This window comes from Bombyx mori, chromosome 20 (assembly GCF_030269925.1).
Source record: "Bombyx mori chromosome 20, ASM3026992v2".
NCBI classification, from domain to species: Eukaryota; Metazoa; Arthropoda; class Insecta; order Lepidoptera; family Bombycidae; genus Bombyx; species Bombyx mori.
Window position 1 is genome coordinate 2,740,964 of NC_085126.1, and position 20,916 is coordinate 2,761,879.

The 20,916-nt window shown below is 36.9% G+C and overlaps 1 protein-coding gene and 1 long non-coding RNA gene across 4 annotated transcripts; one reads left to right on the forward strand and one right to left on the reverse strand.

The window, feature by feature from the left end:
- Positions 1–336: 336 nt before the first annotated feature.
- Positions 337–2,544, reverse strand: LOC119630064 (uncharacterized). The gene is made up of 2 exons (XR_005245875.2): positions 2,356–2,544; positions 337–483 (listed from the first exon to the last, which is right to left on the reverse strand). It is a non-coding gene; the product is annotated as an uncharacterized LOC119630064 (long non-coding RNA).
- Positions 2,545–4,120: 1,576 nt separating this feature from the next.
- On the forward strand, positions 4,121–20,554 carry LOC101744823 (venom serine protease). 3 transcript variants are annotated; one of them, NM_001161719.2, is made up of 10 exons: positions 4,121–4,240; positions 7,586–7,668; positions 10,761–10,901; positions 13,614–13,737; positions 14,605–14,711; positions 15,872–16,070; positions 16,494–16,557; positions 17,383–17,516; positions 18,739–18,890; positions 20,335–20,554. In NM_001161719.2, the coding sequence occupies exons 2-10, from the start codon at positions 7,588–7,590 to the stop codon at positions 20,509–20,511; spliced, it is 1,179 nt and encodes a 392-aa protein (NP_001155191.2). In that variant the 5' UTR covers positions 4,121–4,240; positions 7,586–7,587; the 3' UTR covers positions 20,512–20,554. The 3 variants fall into 3 exon arrangements, with proteins under 3 accessions (NP_001155191.2, NP_001355993.1, XP_037873775.1); NM_001369064.1 differs by lacking the exon at positions 4,121–4,240 and adding an exon at positions 6,282–6,382; XM_038017847.2 differs by lacking the exon at positions 4,121–4,240 and adding an exon at positions 7,082–7,488.
- Positions 20,555–20,916: the final 362 nt, after the last annotated feature.

The following is a 20,916-nucleotide window of genomic DNA, read 5'->3' on the forward strand; positions in this document are numbered from 1 at the left end:
TAGCAGCTAAGATTAGCTTAGATTTTATTAGATAGATATAGATTAGATAATAGCTTAGATTCCGACTAGATATTTCAAGACGGGTGGCGGCATCGGCAACCACTTTTATAAGATGAGCCATGAGCTCGCCAACAGATCTACAGCAGTTAAAATAATGTCTGATTTAATTTTTTACTTGCTTTTATTTGTCTGATTCTGATGTCTATTTGTGTAACGGAATCTGTGAAGTAAATTTTCATCAAATTCAAAATGGCCGATTAACATGCTTACCACGTATCGAAGACAATACAATAATTTTCTTATTATGCCCTAATGTGGCCAGAATAAAACAAATAGTTTGGTTTGTTAATAAAGCGTTTTTAAACTATATTATTCGTTGTTTGTATTTCATTTAACTTAGCGTATTGAATTTATTATCTTACATTTATATTTCAACATAGACCTTCTGTTTCACCATGAATTGGTCCGGTCGCTGACCTTTACCTAAATTATAGAAGAAATTTTAATTATTATTTTCGAATTTAAATACAAATCAATTTCATTATTAAATAAAAATTACCTATGAAGTTACCGATTAGTATACAGAAATCAGAGTCATTATTTTAAAAAAAATCATTTCTTAAAATCAAAATATGCACCCACAGTATCGATGCATCTCTGCCAGTGCAGTGGTAATTTTTCAATGTCCTTCTCAAAGAAGTCAGGTGTGCGGGAGCCAAAAAACTATTACTGGTGGTAGGAACTGTTGAGAGTCCGCACGGGTTGGTACCACCACCCTGCCTATTTCTGCCGTGAAGCAGTAATGCGTTTCGGTTTGAAGGGTGGGGCAGCCGTTGTAACTATACTTGAGACCTTAGAACCTATATCTCAAGGTGGGTGGCGCATTTACGTTGTAGATGTCTATGGGCTCCAGTAACCACTTAACACCAGGTGGGCTGTGAGCTCGTCCACCCGTCAAAGCAATAAAAACTATTCAAAGGCATTTTGTACACATCTATGGTGTTAAATTTTTTCCCTGTCAAGAAGTTGTCTAAACTGTAGAAAAAGTATAGGTTTTTAGGCGATTTCGGGGTTTAATTTTTTTATTAAAATATCCATGTCGCTATTGCGTTTATTTGTAATGTTCACTCAGTATAAATCATTAATGTTGTGAGCCGACTGTGTGGTATATACAGCATAACGCGACGGAACTTGTATTCCATATAATTAATCAGTCATATTTATATCGTGTTATATTTTATATTGATGAAAAATCATACAAATATCGTGAAAACCAAACACTAATCAATAAACAAATTACTGAAATTGAAAATATAATACCATATCTCTTTAAATAAAAATGAATTACTGTTCGTTAGTCTCGCTAGAACTCGAGAACGGCTGGACCGATTTGGCTAATTCTGGTCTTGAATTATTTGTGGAAGTCCAGGGAAGATTTAAAAGGTAGATAATGTTATGAAAATGCTCGGAATTAAATAAAAATAATAATTTTGTTTTTCCTTTGATGTGTACCCCGTCGGACGGTTTCATTTTGTTTGTTTTATGTTTATTTTATACAAAAGTATTTTATTTATCGATTGAGGCACTACGAAGTCTGCTGGGTTAGCTAGTTGTTTAAATAAAATTCAAAATCATTTAAAATGAATTTAACATTTGTTGCCAGGCATACATTAATTACATTTCAAATTGTCAGTGTTGGAAAACGGCAACTTCTTACGTAACGACTTATTATTTAAAAAATCATAAAACCATTCGCTCATCACGAAATCTCTGACGAAACGAGAACTTGCGAAGGGATCTCAGCGGTAGGCTTACCATTTCGACAAAGCGGGCACGACACGAGAACCCTCTCATCGTGGCCGCCTTTAATTACATTGCCGATCCTGCGGACCAAATGGTAAACTGTCGACGTCGCCCAAAACACGTCATCTCGGATCCTGCCGATCCACTAACGGTGCTTTTAGGTACTTCAAGCACCGGTCACCGTCCTCGTCGAACCTGTCGCTTGCGACGAAGGGCTCGGCGGGTAAATTAACCCACAGACACAGCCCACTGAGTTTCTCGCCGGATCTTCTCAGTGGGTCGCGTTTCCGATCCGGTGGTAGATTCTGCGAAGCACTGCTCTTGCTAGGGTTCGTGTTAGCAACAACGTCAGGTTTGAGCCCCGTGAGCTCACCTACTAGCCTGGTGACGCTGACTTGGTGTCAGCATCACCAGGTAAAAAAAGCGGTATGCAGAGGCTTGTCTCTGCCCCTGGCATTGGCGACGTCCATAAGCGACAGTAATCACTCACCATCTGGTGGCCCGTATGCTCGACTACCTACAAGGATAACTAAATAAATAATTAATACCTACGTAATTCTTGTTACATGTCCAATCTCCAAATATAAAATGCTTTTAGTAGTCACTGACATAGATCACATCTCAGATGCAGACCTGGAAGCTTTATTGCAGATGTTACGATCCGTAATCCTTTTTACCAATAAGGCGAATAATTATTAAATTTTAAACTAATCTGTAATCTCTTTATCAACGATAAACTGATTTGAATCTCTGTTGATTTATTATCTGTGCGCTGAAACAATAAATATTAAAATTAATGGAATTTTCCATTATTCTATTCCTAGTTAAAAGTTTGTAGTCTCAATAAAGTTATAGGAGTTGAATTTTTGATAGAAGCTGTCTACTTATAGCGTAATGAAATTTTCTACCTAATGCTTATATTGGCGTTTCACGGAATTTGAATTTATCAAAGCTAACTTTTAACGGCCGTCTGGTGTAGTGGTAAGAGACATGGTCACTACACAAGGGGGTCGCGGGTTCGAATCCCGCCAAGGGAAGATATTTGTATGATAAATATAAATGTCTTTTCCAGGGTTATGGATGTATAATAAATATATGTAAGTGTATAAAAAAAAATCTTACATTTATTTCCGTTATCTGGTACCTGTAACACAAGTTCTTTACGAACTTATCACGGGACCAGTTAACTTGGCGTGATTGTTAGAAAATATTTATTTCTTTATTTGTTTATTGAGTTGTTCTCAATTACAGCCGTAGCTTACGGCTCATCTGATTTGAAGTTGTTACTGAAACTCAAAAGCATCAGGACTAGTATGCCACCACACGTATTGAGGTGTCCATTACTATTTCTAAGTTATTATCCACTTTATAGTTATTGTGGTTACGAACAACTGTCTGAACTTTTAATTAATAAATGTTAATCACATCACTGTCACCTAAATACTGATTTTTAAATTAAAGGATGATATTGAAAACTCGAATCTGAATTTGGACGTGAATTCAACGGGAAAATAAATTAAAACTATAATATTATCAGTAATTAAAACAGTGAACCTAATATGAAGTGATTTGCTTATCTATTCGGAGCCTTCATACCTGTCGCACAGTATAAACACATCAGTAAGATAGTTTTGTTCGTTCTAATAATGTGTTGTACTTAGTCGGTAGGTAGCGGCTTGGCTCTGTCCCTGGCATTGCTGAAGTCCATGGTCGACGGTAACCACTCACCATCAGGTGGGCCGTATGCTCGTCTGCCTACAAAGGCAATAAAAAAAAAAGTATTATTGTAGGTGCTTTTTATTATTTCAGATGAGCTGGTGAATTGACCGCTGATGTAAACATTTAGTTCAGGCTAACTGTTTTAGATCAATTATATTAGAATAAAGGATCTCCTCGACTTCATTTTTTATTTTTATTTTAATTACGCATAATTATACTTTACGTAATTATGCGTATTTAGGTAGGACCTCTTGTGAGTCCGCACGGGTAGGTACCACCGCCTCGCCTGTTTCTGCCGTGAAGCAGTAATGCGTTTCGGTTTGAAGGGTGGGGCAGCCGTTGTAACTATACTGAGACCTTAGAACTTATGTCTCAAGGTGTGTGGCGCATTTGCGTTGTAGATGTCTATGGGCTCCAGTAACCACTTAACACCAGGTGGGCTCTGAGCTCGTCCACACATCTAGGCAATAAAAATAAATAAAAACTTGGTTGCGACGCATTCCACAAATTTGACTACTAACATTTATTTACACTATGTGATAATCGTTATCTTTACTGTCGTATGAAACAAAACAAGGGCTGAAGCGGACACGATTTTCTTTTATATACCGGTGACAGATCGTATGGAGTCGTGGTGTCTTACGATGGGCATGCTTATCGAAGCTTGTTAATTGTACTTCGGTTAATTTTAAGATTGACAAAATAAGCGAGTTTACAGGTGAGTTTTACTAATCAAATTAATTAAAATAGTATTTGCAAAATCCTGTGAAAGGTGCTAGTTATTATCAAATTACGAAATTGTTTTGTAAATAGAGTTTTTGTGTTGTTTATGTACGTACCTAGTACGTAATATATATATACGTATAAGAAATTCAAGTGATCGAAAGAATTTATGAAAACATTCATTGTCATTAAAATTTTATAAACCGATCAGAAATTGCTTGAAATATTCAACGTTGTCAAGAAAATTAGTTTATGTATTTGTTAATTGTTATTCGGCTCGGCGTTTTGTCGTTTGTCTTCGCAATGTATGTACAGATGTGCCCACATAATGAATAATAAATAATTCAATACACAGGCTGCTTAAAATTTCAAAAGTTTTTTTTTTTGTAATTACCTATTTTGAAACTTTAAAGATGAGTTTTTTTTTGGAACGAATTTCCTTACGGCAGGCTTGGAGGAGATAGGGATTTTGCTGCGCGATCGAACTGAAAAAAATGTGATAGTAAAACCGTAAGAAAAAGTCCGTGGAATAAAACCGTTAAATGAGACGTGCGCAGGCGCGACAGTCGTATACACAAGCGAGTAGTGTATAATACCTTTCTCTTTCTCCTTCTTTTTTTTCGGTCTCTCATCCCTTGTCTCTCTATTTTGTAATTATTTCTATTTCTATGTAATTTTATGTTGTCAAACAAAAATAAAGAGACACATTTTGTTATTTTAATTGATAATTTGAATTACGATTTTTTTTATTTTACGTAATTTATTATTTCCTAAAATACTGAATTTCCTAAATACTTTCTTGTACTTAAATAAAAACGAATCAGCAAAATTTAAGAGAAAAATCAAGAAAACCTACATAAAATTGAGCACGATTTTTTTTCTTGCAAATTGTGTCGATTCTACATTAACCGAAGGAACTTCGTTCCTACCTGGTGTCCCACGACACCACATCTTTTTCTCTTTATGTCTATGAGTTTACCGAAATATTCTACTGACGTTGAACACAATCTTGTTATAAGAAATCGAAAAGGCGAAAATTGTTCCCGCACATAATTCTTGATGAACATAAACATAGGTTCTTCAATATGCGTCGGATCTGGGGTGTCATTAATCTCATACAGTATTTTCAGAAAATTTTAACTTATACCCAGTCATCGTCGTCCCACCCAGTAAGTTAAGTGATTATTTGAGTCGTCTATTATCAAAGGTGGCAATCTGTGCATTTGGACAAAAGTTTTTTATTGATATGTCAATACAGATTGATTTGAATATAATCGTCTCCTTCAAAGAATACGGTTCAAAACCTGCATTAAATAAAGGTTAATACTTAACCTGTTATTTATCTAAGATGTCGTTCCGAAGAGTTTTGTGACTGCCAATGGAATACAAAGTCAATAATTCGTTTTTCTGATTTACCAATCATTGTCCAAAAGTCAGATTGCCGGCTTTGATAATAGTCGACTCATTTATAGTAAAAAATTCAGATCACACATTTACGGCCTTTCCATATTTGATGCCAATTTATTCTAGAAGCCAAAATTTTATGATTTTTTGAACATAAGTAGGGTTTGTAATGCAATCGGAACATCGACTAATTAATGTTTTATGGACGCTGAAAATGAAAGTGGGACCTGTGACAGAGAAGCTGAGGAGTGCACGCTTGGGATGGTATGGACATGTGATGAGACGAAATGAAAATGAGGTTGTTAAGAGAGTGTTAACTATGAATGTGGAAGGATTTAGAGGAAGAGGTAGACCTAAGAAGAGATGGATGGATTGTGAGAAAGACGATATGGGTAGGAGGGGAGTGAGCGAAGAAATGGTATATGATAGAAGAGTATGGAAGGAGAAAACATGTTGCGCCGACCCCAGGTGACTGGGAGAAGGGCAGGATAATGATGGACGCTGAAAATGAAAATGTTGCTTACGTCCTTTTTAAAATTTTATCAGAGGCTCTAAAGGTTCTTTCTTACAGACTAATAATTAAAAGATAGGTACTTACTTCTGAAATAAATATGAAATTAACCAATTTTGAACAGCCTGTAATTTCCTGAATATATATATAATGTAAAGATGTCAATAAATTATGGCTAACAAAGACATTCGTTCAGTTGACAAGTGTGATTGAAAAGTTCAGGTAAAACATTTTACTTCTTAAACAAAAAAATATGTACACCGAATAATTTTCTTAAATTGAAATACAAAATTGTATTACTTTTTAGCTCAAATTCTTTTTATTATATTTTTAATTTTAGCTGTGATCTTCAACTTATTTATTTATTTATTTATTTATAACTTCTTACACTAGAAAGTATAATGTCGGACTTAATGCCATAGGCATTCTCTAACAGTTTACCTTAGGGGAGTGCAGAGATGAAGCTTGGTAGGCGTAGTGTGAAGGTGATATTGCTTAAACATATGTGTATATATAACATACATAATATTTATAGATTCAAATACTCGTACTTAAATAAATACATATACATAAATATATAGATATACATATACATATCATAACTATATACATATAAACACATATATAAACAAATATTATCAATTAGATGACTCTGCTAACTCTTTGAGAAACAGTTCTCGAACCTTCACTTGACGCCGAAATATCTACATATAATTAATCGAAGTGATTATATTTAATCGAACAAACGTAATCCTTAATAAATTATTTGTATAAATAATTATAGATTTAATAACAGATAAAAAAAAACAATATAAACATTTCGGCGGCGATCATAAAAGCATAGAGTAATTTAATAAAAATGTAGAGAAATATTTGGTATTGTTATTATATATAGTATAAGTTGCAACATAAACCTGGTTACTGGACCCATAGACATCTACAACGTATATGCGCCACCCACCTTGAGATATAACTTCTAAGGTCTCAGTTGTAACTATACAAAGGCTGCCCCACCCTTCAAACCGAAACGCATTGCTGCTTCACGGCAGAAATAGGTGGGGTGTTGGTACCTACCCGTGCGGACTCACAAGAGGTCCTACCACCAGTAAAGCTAGTTTCAATCTACTACCAGATTGGAATGGTAACCCACTGAGAAGATCCGGCGAGAAACTCAGTGGGCTGTGTCTATGGGCTAGGCTGCATGTCGAGCTCTTCATCGCTTTCGGCGAGTTCGTCGTGAACGTTGGCCATTGCAAGAGTTCGTCTGGAAGTCATAGTACAATCTGGCGATTGCGAAACTTGCTTATTGCCGTCGGGCTGTTGGACCAGTAAGACAACTGATTCTTCCTTGGACCTCCTATCACCACCATCCACATCAGCAGCACGCTAACATCCCCTGTCATTAAATGTTAATTTGTGTTTCAGAAATGTGCCTTCAACTCGTATTGGTTGTACTGGCCTTGAACGGTGTGTTATCACAGAGCCCGGGATGCGACTTTGCGCAAAATGTAAGCATTTATTTTGTAGCATGGAGAAAAGCAACGTAACAGAAAATTTAGCTTAGAAATGACAACTATACAGAAAGAAATTTAAGATAAGATCCTGATTTTGTGGATCCCTTAGCGCCTCCAAGTTTACTAAAGGCCACTATGGTTAAGGTTTACTGTGGTTCTCTCTGCGTTATGTACCTACTATATGTTCCATGGTGATCTAAGAAATATCTATGATTCAACCAAGATACCTTGAATAACCATTTCAAGAGACCCGTTTTACTAAGTAAACTGGTCTTTATATATGAAATTCCCACATCTATGTTTCGCGGTGGCTTCAATGCAAGTCCTGCAAACTACGCTTCAAGATAGTAGCGATATGTGACAACTTTTCTATACTCTTATATACTCTTCGTATATGAGTCGACTATTATCAAAGGCGGCAATCTGACTTTTGGACAATGATTGGTAAATCAGAAAAACGAATTATTGACTTTGTATTCCATCGGCAGTCACAAAACTCTTCGGAACGGCATCTTAGATAAATAACAGGTTAACTATTAACCTTTATTTAATGCAGGTTTTGAACCGTATTCTTTGAAGGAGACGATTATAATCAAATCAATCTGTATTGACATATCAATAAATTTTTTTTGTCCAAATGCACAGATTGCCACCTTTGATAATAGACGACTCATATACGAGTGTTACTGTGTTACTTATAATATTTTGTACTCAAGTTTAATTAACAATATTTGGTATGTGTATGTGCATTACTATAATTCTCATGTTGTATTTGTTATTTTAGTTATGTGTTATTTGTTCTACACACACTTATCACTTTTTATTATTATTCTCATTATCCTCACGCAGGTCTGCTGGAATAGATTTCTTAAAGAAATAAGCAGTGCCTTTGTACATAATTTTCCTATTACTCTGTACTATATCTTTTTTCTGTGTGTACATAAATAAATATATAAATAAAAAATTTTCATGGCCTCGGAATCGCTGAGATCTCTTAACGACGGTGACCCTATACCACCAAATGAGTTTTAGGGTCACCACATAACAATCACAACAAAAACACATTTGAATTGTAAATCTATAACCCTTATTACCCCAGTTATGGTAGAATGAATTTCAATTAGCTATCCGTGAAAGCCTCAGACAATCGAAGTCGATCATTTTCTTTAAAGTTCCAAACAAGGGATTGTACAGAATTATAGAAAAACAAGATAAAATCTTTAAATGATAATGAATTAAGCAATTGATTATTTTTTATTTGTTATCTTGCGTATCTTATCACGATCCTCCATCTAAATAAGTGTTATTTAAATTAGTTTTGGCAAACAAAAGATAGCTTTTTAATTAGCTTACATGTCAACGAGCTACAAATAGAGGCTCATGTAGTTGTTACGGTCATGTTCCTTCATCTATACATGTAAATAAAATTGGAGTGTCCGTTTGTAATATTGAAATAACCGCTTTTTACTACATGCGGTATACATATATACGGTACATACACCAAAATAACATTTTTTACAATTTTTGTCTGTCTGTCTGTTTGTTCCGGCTAATTTCTGGAACGGCTGGACCGATTTTGACGAGGCTTTCCCTGACAGGTAGCTGATGATATAAGGAGTAATTTAGGCTACTTTTTTTAGACTAGCTTCGCCCCGCGGCGTCACCCGCGGTACGACAATAACCGCGGGTAACATCAACTATCAATAATAAAATTTAATGTTTCCGAAGCGAAGCGAGGGCGAGTCACTTGTATGTATATATATATCAATCAGCTTGTTCGGAACACAGACAAGCAGCCGACTATTACACTTTTGAAACCACTTTTGTAGAACACATCGAGTAATGTGTTAGTTATAGTAAAATGACGGGTTCATTGGGCATGATTCCTCAGAGCTTTTCCCATGGAATGCACTGTACAAAAGGCACAGAAAACCAAAGTTTCAACGTAGACCGAAACTTTTTCGACTGTTTGTGATTTGGATTCGCATTATTGATGATCTGAACAAAACTCTCCTGGGGGAAATGAAATAAAAGTATCTGCACTTCGGAGTCTTGGCCCAGAGATGGGAGTAATACCCCATATTAATCAGAACTTATGTTTTCGTACATGCAATTATGTTAATATTGACCCAGGACACCACTGACTATAACTGCTGCATTCTCATAGTCTCTTTGTAGTAAGAATATCTTTAATTCCTATCGAGCGCAAGGTTTTCGGTTTGAAGTGATCGATTTAAAATCCTGGAACATAGTTTACTCTCGTGGTACGGGAGTGGGAATTATCCGCAACAACTCTTGCTCTCGCTGTAACTCTTACGTCCGATTATTGAGCATCATCCTGGGAACAAATATCTAATCGTTGCTAACACTCAATCCGCTCTGTTAGAGTGAGAGATCCATAGTTTCATGAATCTACAGACAGTCAGGCCATTCAAAAACTATATGCCAAATCAATTTACCCAATAATTATTTAATAACTTCGTAGTGCCTCAAAATTAGCCAAATCGGTCCAGCCTTTCTCGAGTTTTAGCGAGACTAACGAATATCAATTCATTTTTATATATATAGATTTACCATTTAAACCTTCTCTGGACTTCCACAAATAATTTAAGACCAAAATTAGCCAAATCGGTCCAGCCGTTCTCGAGTTTTAGCGAGACTAAATTTAGGTATATATTATTATACTAGCTGCCCCGGCAGACTTCGTAGTGCCTCAATCGATAAATAAAAGACCTAAACTTTTGTATAAAATAAACTTAGGAATCCGTCCGACGGGGGATACATCAAAGGAAAAACAAAATTTTTATATTCATATTTATTTATGTTATATTCATATTTATTTACCTTTTAAACCTTCTCTGGACTTCCACAAATAATTCTAGACCAAAATTAGCCAAATCGGGCCAGCCGCTCTCGAGTTTTAGCCAGACTAACGAACAGCAATTCATTTTTATATATATAGAAGATAGAAGATATAACACAATAAAAATAAAATAGTATGTCTTCGATGCGAAGGGTGTTCGTATCGGCGCGGTTCCTCATGGCTTTTTCAGGTAAGAACCCTCACAAACATAATATGCTTTCAGATTGCCGTCGGAACTACGGTGGATATAAGCAGTCCGGGCTACCCTGGCAGCTACAGTCCCGGTATTCAATGTAGATGGATAACGATATGTCCCGTTGGATACAATTGTCAAATAGATTGCCCCATAATATCCATACCCCAAGTAAGTTAGTGAATATCAGGTTTCTTTTTTAAAACACTTATTATTTCTGAGATTGCGTCACGTGTCAGTTAAGAAGCAAGAAATATAATTTACTAGAAATGATCTCTGCTGCAATTCATTTTTTGTTTCAAACTAAACCAATAAAGGGTTAAGGTTATTAAGTAAATTATGTACATTTTTTGCCTACCTATGCTGATAGCCTTAAGAGGCTATTTCAGCTTCGCCCTAACATGTAGTTGAGCTCACGGGGCTCAAACCGGAGTGTTGCTAACACTGGCCCTAGCAAGAGCAGTGCTTCGCAGAATCTACCACCGGATCGGAAACGCGACCCACTGCGTTACCGATATATGTACATAAGTGACGATTGCCGAAGCATTTTTCGAAAAAAGTGAGTAAGAAACTATGAAATCTGCTTATGAAGTGTCCTAAAGGATAAGACGCCCGGTAACGAGGCGGCAGATACAAATTTTTCAAATGAAATACGTAAACATAACAATTGTTCCCGAGTGCCTTCCACGGTGAAGGACACTATTGTGTAATAAAAATCAAACCCAAAATTGTAATAAGCGCAATGACTCGTGGTAGGGTGTATTGAGAGCCCGTCCGAGTAAATATTATTACCAGGCCTATATTTGCCGCGAAGTAGAACCAGGTTTCGGTTTTAGGTGCGGGACAGCCGTTGTACTATAAAACCGAAACCTAGACCTCATTCATGTCTCAAATTGGGCGGCGGCATTCGCATCATAATATCGTCTTTTCGCATTAAAAGTACAATTTTCAAAAAAATTCTTATTTTTTAACTGTTATTAACAAAATTAATACATAATTTCATCTTACTTTAAAAGACAGATAATGTAACTTGTTAAAAAAAAAAAAAAACTTGCAAAGACGATTAATATTAAAAATATCACATTTTAAACCTCCTGTAAACTTAGTAAGTTTTGAGATTATACAGTTTTAATGCGAGAAGACGATATGTGTCCATATCTATCGGCTGCTGTAACCATTGAATAATATGTAGCCCATAAGCTCGTGTGCCAATTTAAGTAATATTTATATTTTTAATTGAAATAGCGTGAGTTGACGTAAATAATTCAAACGTTTTAATGATTCAGCCCCATAGTGATCAACAAATACTAGCTCAACAGAAAGGGCTACAGGTGAGAAACAAAACGTTGTCTTGTAAGATATTTAATATTCATTAATTTTCGAATTTAAAATATTAAAGGCGAATGTATGAAATGCGTATTAATTAATACATAAATAATACTAGAAATATAATGCACATTTGTTTCTGTACTTTCGTTGATAATTATAACTTGCAGGACTGTTTTGACGGTCGATACGACCATTCCAAGGTCCTTGAATGTAATTCTTTGAATCCTAATGGCCGTGTTGTAGATGCATGAATCGCTAGATAGCGGTTTTATTTGATTTATTCAAATTACACGAAGAGAAAATGGGAGCAACCTATGACATTGCACAACAAAGTCAATGCGGCAATCAAAACAAACTTTATTGATTGACAGTATTTTTTGTTGTGTATGTATACATAGCAGTTAACGTCATCACAACTTGCAAACGTCGAATTTGGAAACCGCAACGAAAATGATTGGTGTAGTTGGGAAATTTCTCGTACGCTTTGGCGTTTTGAACCGACATCATTTACCTGTTATTATATTATGCCTTAACTCACACTCTCCTCACATTTTTTTCTCTAGTTTAAAGATTTTTTTTCTTTTTCTTTTGTTGCTTAGATGGGTGGACGACCTCACAGCCCACCTGGTGTTAAGTGGTTACTGGAGCCCATAGACATCTACAACGCAAATGCGCCACCCACCTTGAGATATAAGTTCTAACGTCTCAAGTATAGTTACAACGGCTGCCCCTCCCTTCAAACCGAAACGCATTACTGCTTCACGGCAGAAATAGGCAGGGCGGTGGTACCTACCCGCGCGGACTCACAAGAGGTCCTACCACCAGTTATATATTCTTTAAAAAAAACTACGTAACAAATTCAAGTGATATTATTCACGTTTTCGACACGATCAGAACGAAGAAAAAACAGCAATATCAAACAAAATGAAAAGACTAATTAATATTAATAATTATATTATTAATAAAATTGTTCTAATAGATTTTTTTGAGTTTCCGATATTCTGAGCCATTGAACGCACTATCAGAGAAGACAATGCTAGGAGCAGATAGAGCTATCACTTCTTTTGGAGTTATCTGTCTACTTTCTTCGTAATTCGTTCTTAAGTATTGCTACTGGAATTAAATGACTTACCTTGACGATATACGTTTACGAGAAGATTTGTTTGAACACTTCGTGATCATGACAACCACTTCAAAATATCCAGAACTGACTACCGCATGCATGTGGACCGGCGGTCATGTTGCTGGCGGCCGCCGGTCCGGCGTCTGGGGGACGGCGTGATGGATGTAATGTGCTCTGCGTAAACCCTGTCCCGCCGTCTCAATAGCTCCGACTGGGTTCCCGCCCGGTCCGGGGTAGGGCGCCGGCTGTGAGCGGCAGGAGTTTTTAGTGAGGTTCGACTCCCACATACCCCACCTGCTGTGCGGGTGGGGATCCGGCGATTTTCTCCTGTGGAAAGAAAAAAAAACCACATGCATGTGCCACATACACAAAACTGCCTTTAAAGTATAATATAATACAATTCGTACATAACGTGATACATTTCATTTCAGAGTTCTTCTTGCACAGATCGACTATTGCTCTCAAGGACGGGTGACCCCCAATTGAATGGCGCTGAAGTCTACTGCGGGAGAGGAACCTTATCTGCAACTTCTGTTGGCCAAAGACTTAGTTTGGGTTAGGAGTTAGTTTATTTAACAAGTAAACCATAATTCATTGAGACTACAACATTCTTCTGAGAAACGACCTCAGCGATGGCAGGATATTAAGAATGGATGGTTGTCTATAGACTCTCAGACACAGCCCACTGAGTTTCTCGCCGGATCTTCTCAGTGGGTCGCGTTTCCGATCCGGTGGTAGATTCTGCGAAGCACGGCTCTTGTTAGGGTTCGTGTTAGCAACGTCATCAGGTTTGAGCCCCGTGAGTTCACCTACTAGTTAAGGCGACGCTAATATAGCCTCCCAAGGCTATCAGCTTAGGTAAGAAAAAAAAAGTCTATAGACTAATGTCTTTAGACAATGGATGGATGGTTGTCTGTGGACATTAGTCTATAGACATTAGTCTATACAGCCATCCATTCTTAATACGGGTATACCCCTGCCATCGCTGAGGTCGACGAACGATGGTGACCAATTCCCTCAGGCTTTTCTGTAAAGATCTTGATTCAATCTTAGCATTTAATTTTGGACAGACTTAATGTGCGGCCGATGATGTGTCAGCTTGGACTGCAATAATTCATTATGAATACGATAATACATATTATTACTGGTGGTAGGACTTCTTGTGAGTCCGCACGGGTAGGTACCACCACCCCGCCTATTTCTTCCGTGAAGCAGTAATGCGTTTCGGTTTGAAGGGTGGGGCAGCCGTTGTAACTATACTTGAGACTTAAGAAAATATATCTCAAGGCGGGTGGCGCATTTACGTTGTAGATGTCTATGGGCTCCAGTAACCACTTAACACCAGGTGGGCTGTGAGCTCGTCCACCCATCTAAGCAATAAATAAAAAAAAGCGTAATACAATAATTTCGTATTAATTTCAGGGTTGATAGCTTCAAGCTTAAGTACAGGCGGATACTTCAGGTGTCGCGTATACCCGGTGGCATCAGTTCCTAGTCCAGCACCTTGCAGATGCGGGGAAAGGAAGCAGGTACGCATTACAAACTAAATTATAATATAATCTAGTAACGTAAAGTATAATATACTAGCGGCCCGCTCCGGCTTCGCTCGGGTCTTTAACAAACATTTCAAAATAAAAATTATAATACACCCCTATATAATATAATAATATAATATAATAATATAATATAACCCTCATATTTGCGTCAGGTTTCTAAAAATTGAAAATTGTAAAGATAGTTTGAATATTATCATTTTAATGAACTTTTATTTTCATTTAAATAATATTTGTTTATTATCTATTTTTATTTTATTTTATATTATTATCTTCCTAATTTTCGTAAAAAGGTCATACATCCAAAACAAAAGCTAGTGAGCTTATTGAGTCAGAGCTTCCATGTAAACGATATTTGACGTTGTCTTATTTTTAAAATAAAAGAACACTTATTGTGGCATAACTATAATAGTCAGACATATGCTGTCCCGACACTTTTTATAAATAATAATGTTTTCTACAAAATCATACTGGGGTGTATTATTTTATTCTATCATCAATAAATTTCACAGTGCACGCGATGTAAGGAATATTTTAGGTAATTTTTTTATACCTTTGGTTACATTATAGGAGTTTTAGTACGGATCCCTAATTTTTTTTAAAAATAATATAGCCTATGTCACTCGGGGATAGTGTAGCTTCCAAACAGTGAGATAATTTTTCAAATCGGTTCTGTAGTTTCGGAGCCTATTGAATACAAACAAACAAACAATTCTTTCCTCTTTATAATATTAGTATAGAAGTATAGAAGTATAGATTAGTCCCTTTCATTACCTCATTCGTGTCCCTTTCATTACCTGAATACATATTAGAACCACTTGCGTTGGCCAATTTTTAGGACTTACATTTTCTTGTTAACTAAGCCAGGGGTGTTGTATTATCGGTTCGGTAGTAGAATGTTTGTTGCAATTCATAGACATTATAACGTTCTACTAGTCTTAGTTTAATTAGGGGTTGGGCAAACAGTGGCCCGACATCTGGTCCCTTGGGATCTTTTCTTTTACTGGTTGGACATGTTGTACACATATGGCTCAGTATTTCTGCCAAGGAGAAGCTATGCGTTCTTGTTTGAAAAGTAGCATGAAATTAAGCAAAGGAAAGTAGGTAATTAATCACTTATTAATCACTAATTTTAGACCCGCATTGTGGGGGGTGAAGAGGCGAAAATCAATGAATTCCGAATGATGGTCGGCTTAGTTGATATCAGCATCAGGCAAATTAAATGCGGAGGTGCTTTGATCTCTAATAGGCATGTACTGACCGCAGCCCATTGTATTGCCAACCAAAGAACGGATAACATAGGAGTTATAGTTGGAGAACACGATGTTTCCATCGGTATGTGTTTTGATAACTTCACTTCTTTATTTTTAACATCAACTTTCTATATTCTGTTAATTGAAGCAAGATTCAACGGGCGCCTAAAACACGAACTACCATTTGAAATTTATCATTCATCTTGAGTATTTTCTCTTGGCGAGTCGCATGACCAAAACCTCCTTAATTTAAGTATCTCGTTCAAATCGCGATATTTACATATTTTCACTTGCTTGCATACTTTCCTTTATGCCTTATCTATCGTTCATAATAAATAAAAATACGGTAACATATTAATAAAATATGATTACCAAAAACATACCCTACTTTGATTTGTTCTGTTGTTTTTAATGTGTTTGTCTGTATTGTTATAGTTATTTTTTGTTTTATTTATTCCATTCATCTTCTAATGATCCTATAATACCCAATCTATCTTGTTTTTAGGCACAGAATCGGCAGCTCAGGGTTACGTAGTACAAAGGTTTATTATACATCCATTATTTACTGCGTGAGTATACATCCAAACAAGTCCTAAATTATTTCATCGATGCAAGTTTTCTTTTTCTATTAGCTCAACCAATTGGTTCTGGTTAGTTGAATGTAGAATTTACGCGCCATTCTTTTATCGTCGCTTTTATAACCAGATGAGCATACGGACCACCTGGTGATGATTGGTTACCGTCGCTAAATTTCAGCAATTTCAAGGACAGAGCCAACTCGTTATCTATCGTTGAGTACTCACCACAAGTCTCGTTTGAAGAAGGACATGTCATAGCACTCGCATAACACCGTGGAGGGGAGTTCATTCCAAATGGACGGTAATTGGCGAGAAACGGCCGTCTGGTGTTGTGGTAAGTGACATGGTCACTACACAAGGGGGTCGCGGTTTCGAATCCCGCCAAGGGAAGATATTTGTAAGATAAATATAAATGTCTTTTCCAGGGTTATGGATGTATATTAAATATATGTATGTGTATAATAAAAATATTACATTTATTTCCGTTATCTGGTACCTGTAACACAAGTTCTTTACTTACTTATATAGTACGGGACCAGTTAACGTGGCGTGATTGTTAGTAAATATTTTTATATTTTTTATTTAATGATCTTTGGAAACGTAATGTCGTTAAACGCAGTAGTTCCAGATAGTATGGATGAGCTCTGATTCGGCGGCGGGAAAAGAAGATGGACAGATCATCTTGTACAATTCCTTAGAGCACTCGTCCTCATAGCTGGTACTTGAGACCCTCGGCTGAGAGACGGGAGCAGTACTCCTCGCGATGTCACTCCTGTTTCATTCCAGTGATAACTGCGATATTATGTGTTTTGACAGTTCCAATTATGACTACGACGTGGCCATAGTGGAAACAGCAAAGGAAATAACGTTCAGCGATATAGTGGGACCGGCTTGTCTACCGTTCAAGTTCGTCAATACCAATTTCACTGGTTTAAAAGTTACCATTCTTGGTAAGTAGTCGAACAAACCAAAATTTATTGCACGGAAAATAATACCTATTTCAAACAACCTTTTATAGTGACCAAGTGTGGACGAGATCACGGTCTACCTTGTGATTAGACCTCGCAACGTGATTCCCACTCTGATATATTAAATTTTTTTTAAAGTCGTCTTGGCCTAAAGGATAAAACGTCCGGTGCATTCGTATTTAACGATGCAACGGTGTCCGAGTCCCGCAGGCGGGTACCGATTTTTCGAATGAAACGTGTACTTAACAAATGTTCACGATTGACTTCCACGGTGAAGGAATAACATCGTGTAATAAAAATCAAACCCGCAAAATTATAATTTGCGTAATTACTGGTGGTAGGAACTCTTATCAGTCAGCTACCACCACCCTGCCTATTTCTGCCGTGAATTAGTAATGCGTATCGATTTGAAGGGCGGGGCAGCTGTTGTAACTATACTGAGACCTTAGAACTATCTCAAGGTGGGTGGCGGCATTTAGATGTCAATGGACTCTGATAACTACTTAACACCAGGTGTGCTGTAAGCTCGTCCACCCATCTATGCAATAACAAAAAAAAGTCGAAGCTTTAATTACATATCGGCTGTCCCATCCTACAAACAATAACGCATCACTGATTTGAGGCAGGTGGTGGTACTTATCTGTGTGGGCTTATTATATGCCTTACTTTTTTGTATGCCTACTTATCTGTCATTAGCCTCAGGGCTTGTTAACAGCAGTCCTAATAAGTGCTTCGCCGTATCTATACTACCGGATCTAATAGCGTGACATTTTCTATCCTTTTTTATTATTTTTTTCTACATATTCTAGTAGCCTTGAGAGGCTATATCAGCTTCGCCCTAACGTGTAGGTAAGCTCACGAGGCTCAAACCGCAGTGGTGCTAACACTGGCCCTAGCGAGAGCAGTGCTAAGACCGAAAAAACGCGACCCACTCAGAAGATCCGGCGAGAAACTCAGTGGGCTGTGTCTGTGGGTTAATGGTTAATTTACTCGTCGATTCATCATAGTAGCCTAGCTTGAACTCACGATACTTAACCCCTTATAGTAATAACTAGTAGTAGCTAATATATTGAACTATCCATGGCCTAATAGGTAAAACGAGGAGTATACTTATATCTGGTATAGCAATTTAATCCTAGTTCGAATTGGACTGGTACTATTTTTTTTATATTTCTGGTATGTATTGGAGAATGATTGCCCGTAGGTTGGGGAACGTTATTCCCGGGAGGCCCAACGTCTAATGTTCTCCGTAAGGTAGACCTGGACATCATCAGCCAGAGCACCTGTAGGAGTTACGAGTCGACACTAACGGACAGACAGATGTGCACATTCACTCCTGGGAAGGACGCGTGTCAAGTTTGTATTCTGACTTATTAATCTTTTTATTAGCCAAAGTCTCTAAGTTTCTGCATATTTATGTATGTAACGAAATATTGACTTGAAAATTTGCAGATACATTAAGCTTATTATGATACAGAAACCCTAATGCTCTTTTTTATTCGGACTGGGGGCCGAACCTCCTACGAGGTCCCCTGGCCTAAGGGGGCACGCGAGGTATGCAGGATTTGACGATAGAGTCTGCAGATGTTGGGAGCAGACCGCGGGCCCAAGAATGTAGCTTATTAATTACATCATAACCGGCACTATACTAGAATTATTTTGTCGCTGCAGTTTGGGTCATAAAAAATCGGAGCGGTGAAGCGAGTATATCCCTCTCTCTTCCACTCACGAGCCTTGTGGACGGGCATAGTGAAGCGCATTATTGTTGTCGATAAGCGTTATCGATAGTGTATTTAGTTTTGTCATTTTCTGGGTTAGTGATATAAAAGAAAAAATCACTAATCGAACATTTACATCACATATCGCCGCAGCAAGTTAACGAGAACGGCAGAAATTAACACTGTAACTTTTCGGGATTTATTCTTATTTCAGTGAAAATTTTTAACACATTGTTGATAACAACACGTGAAAATATTATTTTGAATAAATTCTGCCGTTTTGATACAAAATAAAGGAGTAGCCATTGTGTCACTAAAGAAATTCAGAGAACGAATACATAAAAACACATTCTCTTCGACATAATGTACTATAACTTGCAGGTGACTACAAATGACTCATAACATAACAATTTCTCACCACCCTTCGTATACCACCCCGCCGCGCCGCCGTGTACCTGCCTTCGATGACTCATTTGTTTTTATCGATAAAGGCGTTGCGCCCGCGCAACATGCTCACCGCCCTAGTCGGGCTATGTTTTATGACCCAAACTGCAGCGACAAAATAATTCTACTATAGTTACTCTTAAATAAATCTAATTTGATGTGTCGGTGTTTTAACGAAGCGTTTTGTGTAATTTTAATGAGCATGCATAACTAAATATGTATTGTTTGTTATTCGAGTGGATTTTTATCGTTGTATGTTTACGCCGATATAAAGAATTAAATAATTAATAATACACGAACTAATCCACAAACCAATAAATTCTCGGCCAACCCAATGCTAATTGTAAATATAGTTTTAGTTGGTTCAGTCACGAAAGCAAAATTGAAATCACTACATAGTATAAAACAAAGTCGCTATCTCTGTCCCTATATCCCTATGTCTGCTTAAATCTTTAAATCTACGCAACGGATTTAGTTGCGGTTTTTTTTAATAGATAGTGTGATTGAAGAGGAAGGTTTACATGTATAATAACATCCATTAAATAGTGGAGAAATCAATAATAAATTACAGTTTCCGAAGCGAAGCGAGGGCGGGTCGCTAGTATTATCAAAAAATCAATTGCTTTTCTTTGCTTTAGGACGACTCCGGTGGCCCTCTGCTCTATACAGACCCTAGTACCGGATTGTTCTTCAACCTGGGCATCGTGAGTTACGGTCGTTTCTGTGCATCAAACAGTCCGGGCATCAACATGAGAGTCACCGCAGTACTGGACTGGATCGTCTCGTCCACGCAATATAACTTCTGCAGGAAATAAACGATGGACCAAAGATTTTGAAATTAAACATTTTTCTCTTTAATACGCTTTTTTATTAGCTTCAGACGTATGTATGTATGTTTGTAACGGAATCTTTGAACATGATTTTGATCTCCTTCAAAACGTCGGATTAACTCGAAATTTGGTATACTTATTAAGGACCGATGACAATTCTTTATTTAAATCAAATATTGAAAAAATTGAAATTCAACTAAAAAATGAAAAACAAAATTGCTTAAAAACTAACAAAATACGCTTTTACAGAAAATCCAACTAAAAAATAGAAAATAAATTTGAATTAAAAATAGTGTAATTAAAAATGATTTTATTGTAAAAAAAGCGCGGGTGCATGGTATCAGTAGTTACAAATATTTTATGAACAGATATGAGTAGAAGGGTTATTTT